The sequence below is a fragment of the Chaetodon auriga genome, chromosome 15 (genome assembly GCF_051107435.1).
Source record: "Chaetodon auriga isolate fChaAug3 chromosome 15, fChaAug3.hap1, whole genome shotgun sequence".
NCBI classification, from domain to species: Eukaryota; Metazoa; Chordata; class Actinopteri; order Chaetodontiformes; family Chaetodontidae; genus Chaetodon; species Chaetodon auriga.
The window spans coordinates 13,448,635-13,470,352 of NC_135088.1; the positions used below are offsets into that span (position 1 = coordinate 13,448,635).

At 41.4% G+C, this 21,718-nt stretch overlaps 2 protein-coding genes across 5 annotated transcripts in view; one reads left to right on the top strand and one right to left on the bottom strand.

Annotated features, from left to right (window-relative positions):
• Window positions 1-505: 505 nt before the first annotated feature.
• slc22a6l (solute carrier family 22 member 6, like) lies at window positions 506-4,974 on the top strand. Its single transcript, XM_076750659.1, has 11 exons — window positions 506-847; window positions 936-1,453; window positions 1,541-1,644; window positions 1,865-2,019; window positions 2,115-2,283; window positions 2,408-2,531; window positions 2,651-2,766; window positions 2,858-3,072; window positions 3,151-3,259; window positions 4,027-4,230; window positions 4,460-4,974. The coding sequence occupies exons 2-11, from the start codon at window positions 1,049-1,051 to the stop codon at window positions 4,545-4,547; spliced, it is 1,689 nt and encodes a 562-aa protein (XP_076606774.1). The 5' UTR covers window positions 506-847; window positions 936-1,048; the 3' UTR covers window positions 4,548-4,974.
• A 1,684-nt stretch (window positions 4,975-6,658) lies between these two features.
• Window positions 6,659-21,718, bottom strand: part of nrg2a (neuregulin 2a) — a 72,374-nt gene continuing 57,314 nt past the window's right edge. For 2 of the 4 annotated variants that reach the window (XM_076750364.1, XM_076750367.1), the window contains exons 5-11: window positions 20,287-20,345; window positions 16,938-16,961; window positions 15,155-15,257; window positions 14,725-14,848; window positions 14,455-14,582; window positions 13,997-14,218; window positions 6,659-9,917 (exon numbers count right to left, since the gene is read on the bottom strand). In XM_076750364.1, the coding sequence (XP_076606479.1) occupies window positions 9,263-9,917; window positions 13,997-14,218; window positions 14,455-14,582; window positions 14,725-14,848; window positions 15,155-15,257; window positions 16,938-16,961; window positions 20,287-20,345 (1,315 nt within the window). In that variant the 3' untranslated portion in view covers window positions 6,659-9,262. Of the gene's footprint in view, window positions 9,918-13,996; window positions 14,219-14,454; window positions 14,583-14,724; window positions 14,849-15,154; window positions 15,258-16,937; window positions 16,962-20,286; window positions 20,346-20,770; window positions 20,848-21,718 lie in introns of all 4 variants that reach the window. The other 2 variants (XM_076750366.1, XM_076750365.1) reach the window with 2 other exon arrangements.

Below are 21,718 nucleotides of genomic sequence, written 5' to 3' on the forward strand. Positions count from 1 at the left end.
CTCAGCATGTTTTGCAATTTGTCAAACACTTACTTATTGATTTTCCTTTCCTAATTGGCTGCTGCTGGTGCCTTCAATCCAGTAAACCAATCCAGGTTGACTTATGAACAAAAGGGAACAGCTGGACAAAACATTAAAGAAAGTGACAAGGAAAACACTACTTAAGTCAGATGAGCTTGGCTGGTCTGACATGTGTATGCACGTGTGTGCACATGCATGCACACACACACACACACAAAGGTTTTCATCACTTCTGGGGACATAGACATAGACTTACATGCATTTCCTAACCTACTCTGCGTAAACAGATTTATGTCCCCACAACGTTTGTAATACATGGAGACACACATACACACACACACACACACACACACACACACACACACACACACACACACTTTATCACCCTGTCGTTCATATTAAGTAACCAATAAGGGGCAGAGGGTGTTTCATTGCAAAGGGGGAAAAGAACACATTTCTGCACCCACCCTGGATGCTGGAGCTCACTTGCACTGAAACACTTCAACCTGGAATTGCTCCTGCACAGCAAGGACTCGGCATTCTACCTCAGCGTTCAGTGAATGAGCTGCTAATACCTCAAGAGGTTACACTGCACGTCTAATAATCCGAAGTTCAGAAAAGCCGTAGGAATTTGAGAGCCGATTACTTATGTTAACACACTGCAGCAACAAGACGACTTTTAGTTCTTTTTGATTTTTTGGCTTTTTAAAGGACTCTTTGTGGAACACTTTGGCCAGGAATTTGTTTGAATTGCTGGTATCATGTGTTAATAATTTAATGAGGTGCTACCAATATTCTATGTAATGAAAGAAGACTAATTTGGCTGGTAAGTCAATCAAATTCTGTTTTATTATTAGACAAATATACTCAGCTGTCTATTCTCACAACTTCTGTTTTCTTTAACACTTTCACAGGTGCTTCAGCAACGTACTTCTCTTTGCACATCCATACTTGAGGAACTTACCAACAACAGGATTTAGTGCCATTAATATTAAGACACCTTGTGGAGCTCTAGTTGTACAAAAACATGCCGTTTGCTGAGTTACTAGAGGTGGTGGGCAGCACAGGACGTTTCCAGATCGTGCATGTGATCCTCCTCTGCATACCTGTCCTGATGATGGCCAGTCACAACCTGCTGCAGAACTTTGTGGCCACGGTGCCCCATCACTACTGCAGCGCACACACAAACCTCTCTCAGTCCCAGCTGAGCCCAGAGGAAACGTTGCTGATTACAGTGCCGAAAGACCAGAGAGGAGAGCCACAGAGGTGCCAGCGTTACATCACTCCACAGTGGCACCTGCTGCTTAAGAATGGCACCTCCAGCTCAGGGGAGCAGGGAGACACTCAGGATGGTTTGGACATTGAACTGCAGGGATGCACAGACGGATGGTTCTATAACCTGACTGAGAGGAGCTCCACGATTATATCTGATGTAGGAATGCATATTTTTAATTCAGTCAAATTTTTATGTTTATATGTTGTCTTGTTGTGTGTTAAATTGTGTTACATTTTTTGTCAGTGGGATTTGGTGTGTGATTTACGCTCTTTGAAGCAAATGGGACAAACTATCTACATGGGAGGTGTGCTCGTGGGGGCTCTTTTCTTTGGAGTTCTTTCAGACAGGTAACGTTAATCTACCCTACTGATGTGCGGCTTTGTTACTGATAAGGCAGTTATCTGTTGCAGTCAATCATATAGATAACATCTTTTTAGTCATCTTTGAAACATGGATAACCATCACACAAGAAAACTTAATGTTCCTCATTTCAGTGTTAAAAAATTATTCAAGTCAAAAAGCCTGACCTCACTGACCTCACTCTTTGCAAACTCACCTGGCTCCTAGATACGGTCGACGCATCCTCCTGCTCCTCTCTAACCTGCTGATGGCGGTGTCAGGGACATGTGCCGCTTTCTCAAACTCCTTCTCCCTCTTCTGCCTGTTCCGGTTTGGCTGCGGCATGGCTCTGTCTGGCCTGGGGCTCAACACCTTCTCGCTCAGTGAGATGTTTGGCTAGCTAGATGACAATTGGGACTTCACTGGATGTTGTAAAACATTGCTGAGATCTCTTTTTATGTAATTCTTTCATTTCCAGTCGTGGAGTGGATCCCCACTCGTGTGCGGACAGCGGTGGGGACAATAACAGGTTACAGTTACACAGTGGGGCAGCTGATCCTGGCAATCCTGGCCTACTTCATCCGGGACTGGAGGTGGTTAACCCTGGCTGTGTCTTTGCCCTTCTATGTCTTCTTCCTCGTCTCATGGTGAGATGCCAAGTATTGAAATGCAAATGAAAGTTGCAACCAGAATTACTAAACAATGTTTAAAGTTGCAAAGACTTTGTATATTGCACTATTCACCAACAAACCCGACAAATATCTCATACAGGTGGTTTCATGAATCTTCAAGATGGTTAGTCCTGAATCACAAGCCTGAGGCAGCCATCAAGAACCTTAAAAGCGTGGCCAAATTTAACGGACGCAGCAAAGAGGGTGAAAAAATCGACATTAAAGTAAGGGAACGTGGTGTGTGTGTGTGTGTGTGTGTGTGTGTGTGTGTGTATGTTGTTGTCGGTCTTAAAATTGTGAATAAAATCACTTTGATTTGAGAGAACTCTCTCTTTATGCATAGATGCTGCATGAGTCCATGAAGAAAGAGATGTCCGGTTCACAGGGTTCCTACTCTGTCCTGGATCTGTTCCGCACACCCACAATGAGGACCATGACAATCAGCCTCAGCGCTGTCTGGTACATGTCCTGTTCGTGTCGTAGAAAAACTCAGTGGCGGTTTTCAAGCACCTTCTATGAAATTGCAATGACATAACGCATGTTTTTTTAGGTTATCAACAAGCTTTGCCTACTATGGTCTTGCTATGGATCTGCAAAAGTTTGGGGTGGACATCTACTTAATGCAAGTGATCTTTGGAGCTGTGGACATCCCTGCTAAAGTAATCATGAGCGTGTGCATGAGTGTTTTGGGACGGCGTCCATCACAATGTGGTGCCCTCATCATTGCCGGAGTCACTGTTTTAATCAACGTGCTGGTACCCGCTGGTATGTTCCAACACTGCAGGAAATTTTGCAGCACAAACAGAACAAAGTGATATGATTACATGTTTCACCCATGTGCAGATAAACAGACTCTGCGCACCTGTCTGGCTGTACTGGGTAAAGGTTGTCTTGCTGCCTCGTTCAACTGCTGCTACCTTTACACTGGAGAACTGTTCCCAACCATCATTCGGTGAGTCTTATTTGAGGGAAATTACCTTTTTTATTACACAATTTAGCATTTATTGTGTTTACTTAAGTTTATTGAGGAAATCAGAACCCATCTCTATTTATGAATGAGTCAGATGAGAGTTTATCTTCTCCTTTAGCTTGATTAGCAGACTGAATTGCTACTTTCTTGAGCAAAAATTGAAAATGCTGCCCCAGAAGTCTGGACACAGGCTATTAATACGCAAGTTTCATTTAGAACATAACATAGCTCTCACAATTGTGCTGCAACGTCTGGAGAATCACAGTTTATAGTTTATTATATTAATTAATACATATGTGGAGCAGTTGTGGCTTCTGACAGGATAGTAAAATCTATTAAAATAAAAGTTGCAACTACAAAGTGCAAACTACAGCAAAGAAGGGCCATGTGGTCTGTATTTTGTTAGTCTGCAGTTTGCATTGTTCATTGATGCGTTTTATGGCAGGAGAGCAAATAAAGGTCAGGGGGCAGGTGGGAGATAAATATTAACAGTGTCAAACAGAGTCTCCCATGGCATGAGGGCTAAAAGGTGAAGGATCATTGTAAACTCACTGACCACTTCATTACATACGGGCTCGTTTTGTAACATATAGATGCCTGTAATTCTCCACACTAGGGTTTCAACAAGGTACTGGAGACACTTTCTGATTCATGCTCACTGACTGCTCTCAGCAGCAGTGCGTCATGTGCTGACAGAGTGTAGTCATGGCTGTTTGGGGGCATTTGAGAGTTGTGCTTTTCCCTCTCAGTCAGAATGGCATGGGCTTCGTATCCATGATGGCTCGTGTGGGAGCCATGGTGGCCCCCATGGTGCTTCTTACAGGGGACTACCTCCCTTGGCTACCAGGTATAATCTACGGAGGAGCTCCGATTATCAGCGGAGTGGCTGGAATATTTCTCCCAGAAACACTTGGCTCACCCCTCCCTGACACAATACAGGACGTGGAGGACAGGTAAGATCGAGCTCCAGGACGCATGATGTGTCCCCTCCCTTATGTCTCTGCATGTCCCAGAATCAAACCATTCATTTTTAGTCACAAAAAGTCCATCATCATGGTCGGAGAGAGAGAGAGAGAGAGAGAGAGAGAGAGAGAGAGAGAGAGAGAGAGAGAGAGAGAGAGAGAGAGAGAGAGAGAAACTGAATTATCCATTATCCATTTGCATTTTCTATTTTAAACGCAGGGGATCTGGGAGACGCTCCAAAATGGCACCAAAGGAAGCAATAAGCTTGCAAGACACGCAGGCGGATCTCCTAAAGCAGCCTGCCTGAGGCCTTCTTTATTGTACTCCTGATGTTTTTGCTGACATGTTAATGAAAGTAGAGTGGGTACTGCTTTTTTCTCTGGTCTGTATATTTGTTTGATTTCCATAAAGAGTTTATTGTGTCTTATGACTGCTGGACAAATGGAGTTGCAATGTTGTTGTTTTTTTTTCTGAACAGGTCAATCCAGTGAGATGAATAGCTACAAACAATCAGATGTTTATTTGTTATACAGTAGCTTTGAGGACTTTAGTCTTACTTTGGACCAATTATGTTTTATATTTTACATTAAAAAAAAGAATAATTCCCATATATAAGCCTTCTACAGGTTAAAGGCTATGCTTTCACTTATGTTTTTATAACTTCTTATTACTTTATATATAACCTTGTCTTTGTGAACAAAACATGTATTTTCATTAAAATCAACACCTATTCATTTATGTCTTTTGTGTCCCTTTTTTAACTGGTTTTCTGAACCCAAATCAACTGCATTATTTTTTAATTAAGTCCCATTTAAACGAGCTGAGTCATTGTCAGCTAAATTCACTGAAATGAGCCTGATGTAGAGCCTGCTTGACCAGAACACAATATCACGTTTTTAGGTTTAAATAATGCAAAAACAGCGCCATCCAGTGGGGAGACAGACATACAACAGGCACAGCTTGACAAAGGGACTGTGAGTCACTGACTGGGCCTGATCCTGTGCGTCTGAAAGAACTCCTTCACTGACTAAACCTGCTTGTTGTTACATAACATGATTTTTTTTTTTTTTTTCCCCAAGAAAACACATACAGGATGAAGTATTACATCTTAAGCACTACTCTGGCTTTAACTTTACTTGACTTTTTAACTTACTGTTTGGATGACAACCTCTTGTCTCTCACAAACGAGTTGAATATGAGCCTCACTCTTTAAATATTAAACTCCTGAGTCTCACAGACAGTCTAGCTAATGTCTGCAAGGCCTTTTTTCACTTCTGAAAGACACAGGGAAGCATAAATATTGTATTTTCTGCTGAATTAGACTTACTTTTGAACATCATTTTCCTATGATAGAGCTATAAGAAATTACAAATTCAGTCAGTCAATTTGGAATTTGTGAACTTGTTTCGTGCTCTGGATTCAACATGGATCTCTGTAGGGACAGTTGTGGTCCAGAGGTGAGCCTTTCCCCATCAACTCCACCACTAAGAAATACCAGTTTAGGCCAAAAAACATTTTTAATCGTACAAACAAAGTTGTGTTGGATACATTTTGTGCTGAAATACACAGCAGCATTGAAACTGCTAATGGTGAGTAGACTCTAAATGCTGCAAATGAATATACAACTTCATGGTTACTGTATTTTCTAATATGACAACATTGACTTGCTATTGCCTTTCAGTGTCACACCCCTGTGACTGAACTGTATTTTCAACTGGAGGTATTGACTTTCCACATTTGCCACGATGGATGTTGGATCTTCAACTGCATTCTGAAATAAATGTTTGCAGCTCCTCCCACAAACACTGCTGTTATATCTTGAAGGTGTTTCTCTGTTAAATGAGGAAATATTACTGAATACAATACTGAATAATGCTTTGCAAAAGGCGTGTGACTTGTGAATCTTGCTGTTGTGTCACCATCTAGTGGTGTATCCATGCTAATGCGTAAGCTAAACTACACACATGCATTGGAATATCTGTGTATGAGGAGGAAACTTAAAAGCTGAAACATATTATGTTCTCCTGATCTTTTAAATCATAAAGACTCTTAAAGATGTCACCGTGAAGAACAAACTGAGTTACATCTCATATTTGAGTCAACTAAGACTCTTTTTTAATTTAAGGAGCCACATCTGGTTTTTTTTTGTTTTTTTTTCTTTGGTCTGCCAGACATTTATGTAATTTTACAATGTCCAGCTGTTATGCAGGATGTGTGTGTTTATATGGGCTTGTGTGTCTGGCACTTACTGTATGAGCTATAGCAGAGCTACCATGTAAAACAGTTTTGTCATTATCTATAAAGCCTCAGTCAGCATGTTAAACAAATAGTCCGATTTTATGTGTGTACTTGCGTAAAGAGAAAGGATGGATCGAAATGCAGAGCAAAGCTTTTTACAGAAATAACTGCATCGTAAAATGATATGAATAAAGATTTATTTTCTCATATGAACAGGTGGATTCATTTTTCATTTTATTTTACAATCTATGACAATCTCGCATTTTTTTCTCTTTTTTTTCTAGCATATTTCAGGAATGACATGGGGAAAGGTTCTTTTTTATTGCTGAATGTTAAATGAAATACACTTTCACTGACTGGAAAAGAATTGTCTGCTGCTTTTTTACCATGCACCCATCTAACCGTGACCACAAGGACATGCAGAAGAGAGGTGTTCAAACATTTCAAGCGAGGGTGGGGTCGGGTGGGAGTGGGGGGGGTCATAAAATTAAACAGAAGAGACTGGCAGGACGTGCCTGGTAGCATCTCGATTGGGTGAGAGGACTGGTAAAGTGAAGGGAGTACCACATTTAAACTAGAGGAGCACTGTCTTCTTTTGCATTTTTCAGACATACAAAATTAGACCCAGAGGTGAGAAACTCAATGAAGTATCTGTAAGTGAGGTGTGACCAAAGACCTTTCTCTATAACAATACCACAGTGCATTTACCATATAGCAGTTAGAATTGCAGATCAATCTTTTTTAGGAGTGTTTTTTTGAACCAATAATCATCTTATAATTCAGCATTCAGTTGTTTTTTTGTGTGTTTTTTTTTAACAAGGAGGAAATAGAAACAAACCAACAGTGATGAAACATCATCCACTGATCTCTCTCACTGAGTCACTTTTAATGGGTTTGACATTTCTTGAATTATCTTTTAAATATTCACCTTCAGTGGAGGACAGGGGGCTTAAAGGATTTTGGTTCACTTTCAAAATTATTAGCATTTACGGACTAAATTTAAAATGACTAGATCTGTCAACAAGACAAAGCAGTACACAGTACTATTGGAGGAGACACTATCTGGATGCTATTTGACATTACTTGGAAGTGCGCATGTAAGGTGGGGCGGTCTAAAACCGAGTGGTAACATAATCCATGGACACAGTCATTCAGTGGACATGAGTGTGCGAACAAGAAAGGCTGACAACTTGATAGATGGCTGCATAATGGCTTTAAAAACTAACTCATGTAAATATGCATTTATATCATGATATTTCATTCTACACTATAGGCATCACATAGTTTTTTTTTTTACACACAACACACTACAGTCACCTCTTAGAAAATGATGTAATCAAACAGCAAAATAGAAAGATTGCATATTTTTGCATTGTATGATCCTCCAAAGTTTCACAGCTATTTCGTTTATATGTTCTGTACTGCTCTCCGCTGAGCTGTTTCCACTTGACTTTCTTTCTCTCTGTATGGGAGTGTTCAGGGAACTGGTAGACTGTATGTTAACATTTAGGCCTTCATTATCTGAGAAGCTTGGTCTTAGGCAGACCTTAAATTGAGGAAGAGGGTGAGCAGGGTTTCGGGTGGAGGGGTTGCGTGGGGCGGGCATGTGGAAATCCTGAGACACTGTGCGGCCTTTAACACGAGCCACAAAAACAGAATGGACACAGAAGGATGATGAGGCATGGGAGTAGGGGCTGAGTTGAGTGAAAACAGATGCAATCTTTTTGTTTTGCCATCACCTCTGATGGCGGGGGTCACCCTGTGCCAAGCAGCTCAGTGTTTGTCGGCCTCATAATGGACGAACATGAGGAAAACCTGCTGGGGAATAAAAGGGACTCTACTGGGGCAGGGCGGGGAAAGGGGCAGAATAGCTGTAAACACGTCAAGCAATGACCTGCATAACATACAACCCTACAGCAGCCTCACCTGTCCACCTACACTGGAGGGGTCACTGTTCTAATAAAGCACTATTCTGTGAACCTCTGAGACACTCTTCTGTCAGATCTGCTGAGACACCAGTAGATCCACACATCTGATGTCACCATAACAAACAATGAAATTCATGTAACAATCACAAATACATGCAAGCAGACTGACGTGCGCACGCACACACACACACACATACACTCAGGCATTTACACACACACACACAAAACACAATCTCTCACTTTCTCTCTCTCTCTCTCTCTCTCTCTCTCTCTCTCTCTCTCTCTCTCTCTCTCGGTAGACATTAGTCAGAGGGCAAAAAGGATCTACACTGTATTTATCAGGCGTTCTATTAGATCCCAAATCATAAACCCTACAGGCGAATCATATTAATGTAAACATACACTTTATGTTGAAGTGGTTTATATTGCGTGACATGGAAGGGGTTATGTTCCAGTGGGGCTAGACTCCTCAAAGAATGTAAAGAAAGTAAAACAGGAAACCAGAGAGAAAACAAAACATAAATGTGTATAAAAAATGAGGCGTCCATATAAGAAAGGCTACAAAAACCTCCACTGGCCCTCTGGCATCGGCATACAGCAAAAGGCACCACAATATTACTCTATTTTTTACGTTGTGAAAAAACTGGCACATCTTTTTATGCTGTAAATCAAAATGTACATATAAATAGAGTTTTCCCTATAAAAAAGTCTTTGCTGTTAACTAGTAGACAACTTTTGCTAAAATGAAAATAAATATTTCATTTGTTTAGAATATCTGTCAGTTATATAAAATAAAAATATTTCTTATAGATGCAGGTCTATACTATATTGATTTTTGTTGGTTCATTTTCACTCTTTAATGGGGTGTATTGTCCGGTTTGGAGCGTGAGTGTGTAAGTCTTGTATGCATGTTCCCATGCCCACTGTGCCGCCCCGATGAGTTAGAAGTCCGACTGTCCACCGGCCTGTAGATGGTGGAGGGCTCGGCATTCATGTTCTGCATACTGAGGAAGGGCGTGCTCTCACCGTCCTCCTCTGACTCACTATCTGTTAGGCAGCTTCGAGACCCATAGTCCCGAGATGCCTCATATCCACGTGGGGCCACGTGGCCATTCAGTCTGGATCTCCGCCAGCGCCGGCTACCAGTTCCACTGGACCCACTTCTCTTTGGTTGCTCCCGAGAGGAGAGATACTCCTGGGTGGTCTCATAGTCTTCTTCCTCAGCCAGCCGGTAGGGGCTGGAGGGCAGGCTGCCCCTGCTGTCATTAAGATAGGTACGACGCTGCTGCCGGTAGGGCTCCTGGCACTGGGCATCGTGTAGGGGCACCTGGTAGCGGCGCAGCAGAGGCTGGTCGTCCTCCAGAGGGTAGGGGTTGTGGACAGCAGGAGGGAGAGACATGGCATGGCTGGCATTGGGGGATGTGATCTGGAAGGTAGGCACCTGCGAGGGCAATGAGTAATGGAAATCCACTGGCGAGAGGCGGGCTGGTGTCGTCAGGGCTGACACATATCTGTGGTAAATACAGAGGGGGGTAAACAGTTAAATAGAGAAGAGCAAAGAAAAGATGTGAGAAAGAAGAGGAGTGTAAAATTAATATATAGTCTGAATGTTTCAAAGGCATTTTGTTGCCTGAATGAACTTTGCAGATCAAGTACCAACTTACTAGCAAACTGGAAATGGGCACTTCAATGCTCAACGGAAAAAAGTATTATGAACTTGAATGCTGACTTGAGCTTAACTGCTGGAAGGTAGGTTGACACTGATCATAGTGGTCATTTTTCCCTGGGCTGAAATAGTGGTGGGAAAGTGTGTTTTAGTGGCATCCTGGTAAAGCTCAAGATTGGTTTTCATCTTGTCTGCAGGACTGAAATATCTCTGATGGAAGTTAATGTCACCATTGACAAAACCTTCGTGTGGCATCCCCCAGGGATCTATTGTGGATCCACTTCTTTTGTTAATATACTTGGGTCTTATAATGTACAAACATAAAATTAGTTGATGCTGATGATTTGGAAAGGTGAATTTATCATCATTATTCCCATTAATATTGCTAACCATTCAGCACAGTAATTTAGCCATGAATTGCAGTCAAGACAGACATGAAAAGACAGTCATTCACTGTTCTACTTAACAGAATTACAGATGTGAATTTTATGAACAACATTTGCACTGGTTCTTTGACGATCACCTTGCTCTATATGAGCTTCTCAAGCAGCAGCCAAAGCCCAGCCTGAGGCCCCCAGGCTCTGGACCAACCTGCCCAACAAGATTGCACAGCCAACTCAGTGTCCTACTTTCTAACACTTTTAAAAACAAACCTTATAAGTCGGCCTTTTACTTGAGCAAAGATTTGCACTTCACTGGTCTTGTAGTTATATTAAACATACTTAGTAACTGTATCTTTTTTGGCATGTTAGTGTGTACACTGATAATAATGGCAATATTTTGTAGTCAATGTTTTTTACTATATTGTAAATGACCTCATTGTTTTGGAGTTTAAATAAAAGTTGAATAATAATAATAATAATAATAATAATAATAATAATAATAATAATAATAATAATAATATGCAGACCATACTTCTCTACAATAATTTAACCAGCTGCTTATCTCTATCAATAAGCTTTGAGGTTTTAATTCATGTTATGCTGTACCCTTTTGAATATTCATTGCCCTGTATTATCTTTAAACAAACTGTAATCTACACAACTCGTAGTTAATGTGGTTACCATCTTAAGAAGCTCTGCTAAAACATGGCTGAATGCTGAAGTCAGTGGAGGTTCTCGAAGATACAGAACCACTCATGACCACTAGAGCTCTGAAAACTTGTCCTACTTGTCTTTCGAGGTAGAAAGTCAATATTAAACTTTAAAGACATGTACATTTTGTGTACTTGCTCTAACAGAAGTCTTGGCCTCACACGCGCTTGTCATGGTTGCGACTGTTCCTTCTCTCCTCCACCTAGACTTAAAGACTCATTGGTCATATCTGGACTGTTTGAATGTCAAAATATCAGAAATTCATAGGTGAATTATCCATACAGCCCTACAGTCATAACGCCACAATTATAAACCAACTAATCATTCATGTCAATACATCTGAAAAGCAACCTAGGATTTACATATCTCTGACGGTGAATCATCGTGGATCAGAGTGTTTGGATTGTCTGTTTATTTCTCTGAGGAGCGACAGCAGGCTGTGTGAGACACAAGCCTGAGATATTCCCACAACACTGCTGATTCAGCTGATGCAGAAGCTGCTGCCATGATGGAAGAGGTGCTTGTTACCTGGAATGACTCTGACTGGATGTTGGTTATGCAATCTGGCTCTGCATAACAACTCAATGGCCAAGTCTATCCGTGCATGCATGCTTGCTGTATGCTGGCAATGTTAATACCTTAGAGCTCAAACAAATAAAAGGCAAGACATATCTTGCCTGGTTAGTTTTTGACAGTTTAGGTGGAACTGGCCATTTGCTTTAGATACTATTTATTCAAAGAACAATTGCCAGCACTGCATATTCCAATTTCTTGGTCAAGTTCTTGTGATTTATATTATATCAAAGTTTTTGCTGCAACCAGTATCAGTCAGATAGTCCATTCCAGAATTTTTAAAAAATGCTGTACAGCTGCATACATGAAACAGCTACAAAGAGTTTATTAACCTCCTCATTCTATTACTTTCATTTGGCTCAGCGGGTAAAGCCTAACTGAAGCTGGGCATGCGCTGATTTGCATATTCAACACCTCAAAGTACTGTATGTTCTTTGCAGGAATAGCAAACCATGTTTCACTGAGAATAACGTCAGCTTTGGAATGAGTTTATTTCTTAAAAGGTCTACAACTGATCCCAAGTCTTTGGTAGGGCTGAATTTTATATATGTAAAAACCTGTTGGCTCATCCATAATGACGTCATTATGCACATTGATCCAGAGGATGCTTATAAACAGCACACCTTACTCAGTATTATGCATTTGATCTGGATTTTTTTTTCCATTTCCACTTTCTGTTCGTGAAAAGGAAAGGTGGCTTCATACCTGTGACGTGTGCACATAGGAGGATATTTGGCCTTTGCACTTGCACAATCTATTGTTTGCTGTGCGCAACCCCGCATGAGGGTTTAATTACTTCAAACTTCCCACTCGTCTGAGAATGTGACCACTTTGTTGTTTGCTGAAAAATGATCTTGCTGCTCCCTCTGAGTTTGTGACATTTTACCATCTGAATATCAAATTGTCCTATTCACTGGATCTTGTGTGGTTTCACTGGGCAGCTTTTCCTCAAGCCCACTGCTCAGGCTCCATTGAGCTGTCACTGTACAACACCTTTTCTAATGGTGACCCATCTGATATGGATGGGCTGATGGTGAATATGATAAAGGTTCCATGAAGGAGGACATTGGAGTGATTCTGAAGACTTTAACCAAAGTAGACCTCGTTTAAGCTTTACAAAAGGAAAAGGCAGGCCATCCTCCTGTATGGCAACCTTTAGCATGTTTTCTCATAACCCTAAACACAGGGTCTTCAATTACAGGGTCAACAAAGTCAGACTCTACCTAACTGGGTCATCATTCCCTTCCCTCAAGAAATATGTGTGCTAGTTGCAAAAATACATCAACAGCTTTTATAGGTGTTGCTTCTTAAACAAACACTCCATAGTTTAGGTATAGGGCCCAATTGCGCTCCCATATCCCAAAATTTACTCCCAGCTCACTGCTAATGTAGGCTTGTTGAGCGATGGCCGTGTTGGAATTCAAAACATCAGCAGAGAGCGGGGAGGGCATTTGGGGATTTGGGGTGTCACTATTGGGCAATATAACAGAATCAGGGAGTTTATCTCAGGCACTTAAAAAGCAAGTTCAAATTCAGGCCATGGGTTACGTTGAGTACATCTGGAATAGAGAGCATGTGGAAGACCTGAGAGCACATTATTGAGAGTGAATCAATTTGAGCCATCATGTTCTGGTCCATAAAAGAACAGTCCAACATTATGGGATATATGCTTCTTTGCCATCTTGCCCAGTGTCATATGATTGATATCTTTGTTCCTTCAGTACAGAAATAGGTGCAGGATAAATATAGACAGCTTTGGAGTTGTTGAAAGGCACATTTCCTCACTTCTGAGAGACAGAGTTGACTACTTCTTCCTGCTTCTACTCTTTGTGCTAAGCTAAGCTAAGCTAAACCCATCATGGACTTAGCTCTGTGAACAGAAAGATAAAACTGATATCTTCTTATGTGTCTCTGGGCAAGATGGCAAAAACAATTGTAGTACTTCCCCAAATGTCACATTGTTCCTTATATAAAATTAAAGGGAACACTTCGACCAATCAGAATTACATAGTGGCCAGGAAATAATGGTACAGTAGCTGTATGCCCAGAGTTCCCATTGAAATAAGCACTGTTTTTCACTCTTGCCTACCTTAGCGAATTTCATCATCATGCCTGCTGTGTGTCAGTTTCCACTGAGTCTCTCAGAGTGCCCTGACTGGCCTCTCGAGGCTGAGAGAGAACCAGCAGAGAGAGGAAACTTCTCAAAATGTTCACGACAAACCCAGTGCCATATCAGCCACGCAGGCCTGTTTCCCACCTGTCGCTGTGTGGAGAGTCTCCAAGCGAGTCGAAGGAGTCTCCGTACTGCAGGCCCGGCCGATGGGGGTCAGAGTAACCACAGTGTGCAGCGCGCCGGGCCCGTGCCTCCATGCACGCAGGACTGCTGCATTTACTGGTCCCCACAGATGATGACATCATTCCCGGCGAGTCAGAGAGGATGCTGTCAGAATGTTCCAGGCTCCATGTCCGTTCTTCATGCCTGACAAATAAAAAAAGGTGTTAACACGTACACACCCAAGCGTGGGGTGCTTCTTCTTTTCTTTCCATTTTTTTAATATGGCTTTTGAAAAAGAAGCTTGACAATTGGTGCGCCTGTGGCGGGACATTCAAACCAAATGAACCAATGGCTCTTGTGTGAGATTCTGTATTCATATGAAGTGCTGAATGTAAAGCAGGCCTGAGGGCAAAGACACATGCTATATGGTGCATGCTTACCTGTGAGTTGATGAATGGGCTCGTGTGGAAGAGTTGTGAGATCTGGAAGAGGCATGGCTGGCAGGGAACGATCCCTCTGTTGCAGGCCGTATAACTCGTTCAGTTGCAGGGACATTCTTTGATATGTACTGCGTTAGGAAAAAATGGATTTGGCAGATGGGAAAATGTGAAAAAAGACAAGCTTTGGTTATATAACTGAGCATAAAACCATTTGGTGTACATCTGTGTGTGTATGCTTTAATAACGTCTGGAATCCTCTCAGAAACTCACATCTACCATAGGGATTTCCTCTGGTCCTGGTCCTGGGTGATTGGGTCCGTTAGCTAGGTTACGATTGGGATGTTCTGGACACATGTTTTGTCGCAGATGATTGTGCATCTTCTTTCTTTGTTTCCTGTGGAGCAAATCTCAGTCATTCTCTCTCACTCTGATTTTTGCTAAGAAGGCCTACGTAATGATTTAACATGCTTTTGTTTTTTTTTTACTCCATTTAACAACTAAAAGACTACATTATAAAAGAACAAATACAGTAACCTATTATTCCCACTTATGCTGTATATTACAAGGCCTGTTAACAGTACATCAGCAGCTTGAGTATACACTGTTATCTTTTAATAAAACTCAGGTGGCAACAGAAATCTGAAAGGAAAGGCTACATGTTCAAAAATCATGCGGTGATCCATTAATCAGTGGGACTTACTTGGTTTTACAGTAGGCAACCACACACACGATGCCCACCACCAACAGAGCCACACAAATACCCGTGATTGTCAGGACTCTTTTCTGGTAGAGTTCCTCTGCCTCTGTCAACATCACACCCACAAATACACAGATGCACCCACACACACGCCACATGCACACAGTGAGGGAAATAAAAGGGAAAAAAAAAAATTAGCGTCTTGAAGGTGCAGATTCCTGCTTTTTTCATTGTAGATCTACAGGTCTTTCTTTTTTTTTTTTTTTGGACTAAATCCTGAGCAGTATGAAGCTTCATCTTCCCTCCCCTGACAACTCGCTTCACAGTCAAACCTCTCCTCTCACATAATCACAAATACAACAGATGCTGTTGCTGCCTGTGCTGCAGTAAGGCAGCGTGGGTGGGGGCAGGGGCCCAGCAATAGTTAGACTGATATATTAAGGAAACTGTATTCTCTAAAACTGTAAGCAATTTCAAATCATATGCGATACTTTATAGGTTCAGGCCTTCAATTGATGACCAGCAGAACCTGTAAACTGTGCCTGATAGCACTGTTGCACATGTGAATTGGAAATGTGCAATGTTTGACATGATCCTGTGAGTCTAAATTACTCATTCACTTATAGAAGTCTTCATCTACTCAGGCATTCAGTGAGCACAATGATGAGATTTTTTTTTTTTTCCAGTAATTCATGAAACAAGTGAATTTTGGGATGGATTGTCATTAAATATGAATCTTGACTGATGCTTTTTGCATTTCCAGAGAAGAGCTGTGTGAGGTTGAGGTAGACTCTTTGTGTCCCTGGGGTAAATGATGGAGGTAGTGTGATAAATAAATGATGTAATAAAAATGAATTGAATTCATCCAACTCCATTCATCTGGGGTTTCCATCTGTCATTCACCGGCAGTCTTTTTACAGTTTGCCAAATGATGTCAAGTTTCTGATGCCATAAATAACCCATATTCATAAACGATGTTGGTGACAGTCTAACGTCACATCTTCATGATACATAAATGTACTTGCATAATTACTCAAGCTCTGATATGATGCCTCTTACATTTATTCTACGCTCTCAACCACTGAAGCACTTCTCTGGAAAAGGTAGCAGAAAACAAGAGCTAACAATGAAGGAGGGTGGAAATAGCGGCAGAAGAAAAACATGACTGGTACTAAATATAGCAATGCATGCTCACATCACAGCATCTACTCCTTGAAGGATAATTCAAACCAGTAACACAGATACTGTATTTCATACTTCAAAGTTACATTTCAGCTATGCTATAGCCGGGATGATGCAAGAAACATGGACAAGATCACACATAAATGAAAAGAGAAGAGATGGCATGTCAAAGGAAAAGACAGACACTAAATGCATGAGACTAAAAGGATTGGACAGAGTCGAAGATTGAGACATCTGGTTGCTACAAACATGATACATCATGCTTGTTACGGATGGAATGAGGAACCAAAAATCAGTCCAAAAAGGAAAAAATATGCTACCATGAGAGAGACGGAAACTCAGTTAATAGTTGTACTTTCCCATTTCACAGGTATGAGAGGTGATGACATCCATGTTAATGATGTTTAATGGAGGATCAGTTGCATTGACTGAGGGTTGGTCATTACAATGAGTTATGGGAGGGTTGATCAAGGGATCGATTGGTTAATTGAGGGATAATATGATTTACAGTTCACACCACAGACGGAATGGGAGCAAGTCAAAACGAAGGACATCTACTCAGGAGCTACGCTAGGACTGAGAATCAAAATGGATTGTTCCATACCCATAAATTCAATCCCAAGATGCTCTGCCATTGCAGAGGGTTGACAGTTGGAAGAAAAACAAAGAGAAACAAGAGACCAGATTAAGAGAGTGGCACCTTCGAACATACAGTGGAGCAAACTAATATAAGCATAACTGAAACAACAGACGCTTGTCAGTCATAGTCACAGTGACTTGGTCAGTAATGTTGAAGACGAGACACCAGAACACACAGCATGCAACACACACTTCACAGCACACTGCACAAAACTACATGACTAAATAACTACAATTTTAATACTGTGATTTTTTATTTTATGATTTTTATGACTAATATACTCTAATCAAACTCGGCTCTGGATGTTCCTCTTGTGTGAAATTGTCTGTCAGCTGTGTGTTTCAACACAGTCTAATGTTACTGGTGGTTTCAGAGGAGGCACTTCTACATTTTTGGACTGACTTTTGAGGTTTCAGGCTTGCAGAAAGTGCAATTTCATTACATAACCAAACAAAATCTCCGAACAGGAAGAGGACATATTAGGCGGGTAGCCATCCTCATTACTGCTGCACCGGGGAAAACATGCGTCATCTGCTGAGATTACCTGTGCTTTCAGTTTTCTGCTTTCTTAAAAACGCTACACTGTCATTTCCCAAACACACCCATCACATGAACAGGCAAGTTAAAAGGAGTGTATCTGAATAGTACTGGAATAAACACGCTGAATCAGAAGAATTCTACTTATAGGGCTTTATATCATATGGCAGACTGAGGCCATAGGGAGGCTGCACCAACCAGCTGAGTCCATATCTCTGGCAGTTCGCTTGCTTTACTTGGGTTGAAGCAAGTCCCAGCTGTTCTTATGACAACATGCTCTTGTTAAGCCAAGCCCTTATGGCTGAGGAGCAGAAGCCATCCTCCTTCTCTTTGGGTATCTCTTGGGGATGGGAGGCGCCCCTCCAGCATGGAATGGATGTGTGTGCGTGCACATGTGCCTGGTCTCTGACAGAAAATTTGATTTATTTATCTTAATTGAGAGAAGGAAATGTGAAATATGTGAGAGGCCATTCAAGCTCACTACAGCCAATAAATCTATGAGTGAATGTGGCTTTCATGAGCCGATGATGGTTTTTTGTGATACTTTTTACTTTTACATATTTTTACTGGGGATCTGCTGTTTAGAGCCAATGAAGGGTAACAGCCATTTGTAGAAAAGTGACATGACATCTTACGCGTGGACTGAGCGGAGGCTTAATCTTTTCTATTTGAATTTTAGGTGATGCCTAAATTGTAAAATTAGAAAGTATGTGCAAGTTCTCATGATAGTGTCATCATGGACAGAGAACACATGCGTGCATCTTGTCTAAACACTAATTATGATCTTAAATCTTCACCCTGACCCTCTTCTTCATGGCCTATAAACAGTCAGGTAATTGATTTGAATGTATAAGAATGTAAAGTAAGTAATCAAAGCCCGGTCTGTGCTCATGTGGCTGGATGAGACCTGGGAATAAACGCCGTCCTTGATGCAGTTGCACAGCTGCGCTGAAGTTAAACAGACTGCAGGAGAAGCGAGTGAGTGTAGGACAAAGCGCTCCCACACACCACTGTCCGCTCTGCCAAAAAAACAAGTAATTTCAGCACAGTGCATTACAACTTAATGTGAGATGAAATTACTTGTAGTGAAGAAGGGTTTTTTTTTTTTCTTTTTACATTCTACTATGAGCCAACATACAACAAACAGTATGTGTAAGCTCCACGAGTCAGGCTGCAGGGATGAGACTCTGTAGGCAGCATCAGGCAGCTCAAAGACGCAGATGCAGTTAGTTATTTTCAAACTGTTACATTGAATTGCAACCGCATGGGCTTGCAAAGACATGATGCTGACAAATATGCAGTAAAATAGCGGGAGATTCTTTGCTATTATCTGACATGAATTACAGGCTTTGTATTTATCTCTATACCATTATTATACACTATCTTTAGCCCTGTGTGTGTTCTCTTCAGAGGTCCAAAGTCTACATGTTTGTGTTCCATTAATGCCAGGTCACTCACTCCTTCCTATATCACTTTACAAGAAGTCAACCAACAGGTACTACTGAGGTGTAAAAACAACGCAGCTGATCATCTAAAGAAACGTGCTTCAAGACCAAGTGGATGGTTTTCAGATAGAAAAACCTTAAGGGCAAGATCTATCAAGCTGCAGTTCTCTACAAACCTTCATCTAATCTTGGTGTAATTCTGCAGTTGATGGATGTGTTTGCTGATGTTGCCTTGCGGAGTGGCGCAGGGTTCTCTTACCCCAGGCAAGCAAAGCTCTCTGACACGGCACTCTAGTGCAGCGCACAAACTCTGTGCTGAAGACGTGTGCTGTGAAAGCACCATTTTGCTGCGACTTTGAAAGCAATGTGTGCTTGCAACAAATGCAATTTGCCAAGTGTTGGACTTAACAATGTTGGGCGGTTACTAGAGAGTGAACTGAGCTTTGAAGTCGAAAATAATTCTGCTTCCTGTTTTTTAGCAGCTCGTCTTGAAGGAATGTGATGCCCAGCCTGTACATGCATGTATGTTTTACTTAAAGCTATTGTGATCCACAGAGTGAGAACACTTACACTTGAAGTATTTGCTGTAAATGATTGGCCCTTTGGGAAATCTCAAATTATCTTTAAGATCAAATCATATTAGTTGGGAATTTAATTCTTGCTAACTGGAATTTTGTCATGTTGGCTCATGCATGACATGCTGTACCCACAGATGCACGGGTAATAATGAGTCACACTTTCACACACATACATTTATGAAGAAATCCTACATGTTGTATCTGGTTTGTCTGGAATACATAATAAAGGCCTATAAGAAAAACAAGAGTTTGAGCTCCAGCTTATCAGATCTCTTCGAGAGGACAAGCATTTCTTTATCAATGGAGCCAGTGCACCGACTCAGACAGTCAATCATTTGTCATGCCTATTAGTTAATGCTAATTGTTCAGACCTGGCTTTCCATCTATCAGCTCTGGTACGATCAGGTTTTAGTAATTGTTTTGCCATTAGACGGTGTTGTTCCATGCAGCTGACTTTGTGCAAATCGACATCCGCAAAGAATCTATACTCAGCCGCCTACTTGTTGTTATCAAACTTACTATCAGATTGTATTCTGAGAGTGCACATGCAATACACTGGGAGTTAAAGGGCACATGCAAACCAAACACAATAACAGACTACTAAACTATGCCAGCTCGTGAATGAGTCATCTGAGGAGGCACAGACACAACTATTAGGTAATAACAGGAAACTAATGAAATCTCTCTACACTCCGCATGCACACATGACACAAGGACAGTCTGACAGAGTGACAGAAGAGGAAATTGACATACGGTAGAAACTGGCCATAACGTAGGTTTGACAGCGATCACCAGTAAAGTCATTTGGACACCTGATGGAAAGAAACAAAGCCACAAAAAGAGAGGGAGGAGGAGGAGGAGGGTGGATGAGTGAGAAAGAGAAGAACGAGAAAGAGAGAGGGCAAGGGTGGAGTGAAAAGGAGAGTATGCGTAAGAAAAAGTGAAGGGGGGGAGAGGGAGGGAGGGAGAGAGGGAGGGAGAGAGGCAGAGAGACACAGAATTAGAACTACAGCACAAATACAGACAGCAGAAGCAGAGTGTTCCCATGGATGACACCACCGTGTGCATGGTGTAGTGCACAGCTCATTGCGTGTTGACCTGAGAAGGAGAAACAGGAGGAGAAAGAGGAAGAGAACTCGGGGGGGATTGGGGGGAGGAGGGGGCAGCGCGAGTCCACAGAGGTAATCCAGTGCCAACTGTGTCTCTGTTCTCAGCTGCTCATACCAAGTGAACATACTTTTGAAAGGATTGGGCATGTACAACCGCAGCGGCTCAGTCTGTAAGCATCGAGGGCCGAAGTATCCGTCCGGACATCTGGGAAGGAGCAGACAAGTGTTATGAAAAGGAAAACACAGGAAGTGAGGTGCACTGTAAATATTAACGTCGACCTTTAACAACATATTGTTAAAGGTCATCCTGAAGCCATATGGATAAAGAAAAAAAAAGGAAAAGAAGTGAAAAAAAAGGAAACTTTATCACTTTGAAAGGTGATAAAGTGGCAATGTGTTCACATCAAACACAACATTAATGATGGACATACTCCCGATAAAAATAGAAAATAGATAAATTACTACTATTTACCACAGCTACTACTACTTATGTCAATAATAATAATAATAATAATAATAATGATAATTTACTGGGGTAGACATTTTATGAATATGAGTTAAGACAACTAGAACAACAACCAGAAACAGAAAAGCTAATAATCATAATATATAGTAATAAAGGCAAGTTTAGAAATGATTATATAAAGGGTCATATAGGTTTCAGGGGCTCTGACACTCTTTTTAACCTCAATCTGTTGAAGGATGAGAGGGGAGCGGCGTTCATGAGAACATGGACAGAAAAGTGGAATGTATCCGAGGAAAAAGCATGCGCTGCTTTGTTGGTGATCAATAAATCAATCCTTAGGAAGCCTGTGCAGCAAAGCTGAAATTGGGGTAATGTGGTTTGGTGCCTGTTGGGAGCTTGCTAGCTGTGTTCATAAGCCTCAAATGTGACAGTTTTATACCATTGGCCAGTGAGTCATAAAGTAGTCAAATCAAGAGGAAATAAAACACAGAATTTGTATTTCCGCCTCTAAAAGAATAATTTGAACATGGAGATTTTCTCCATGGAAAAGCATGACTGGACAATTCTCCTCAGCGGTTGAAACACATGTAGCTTTGTAACTATATTTCCT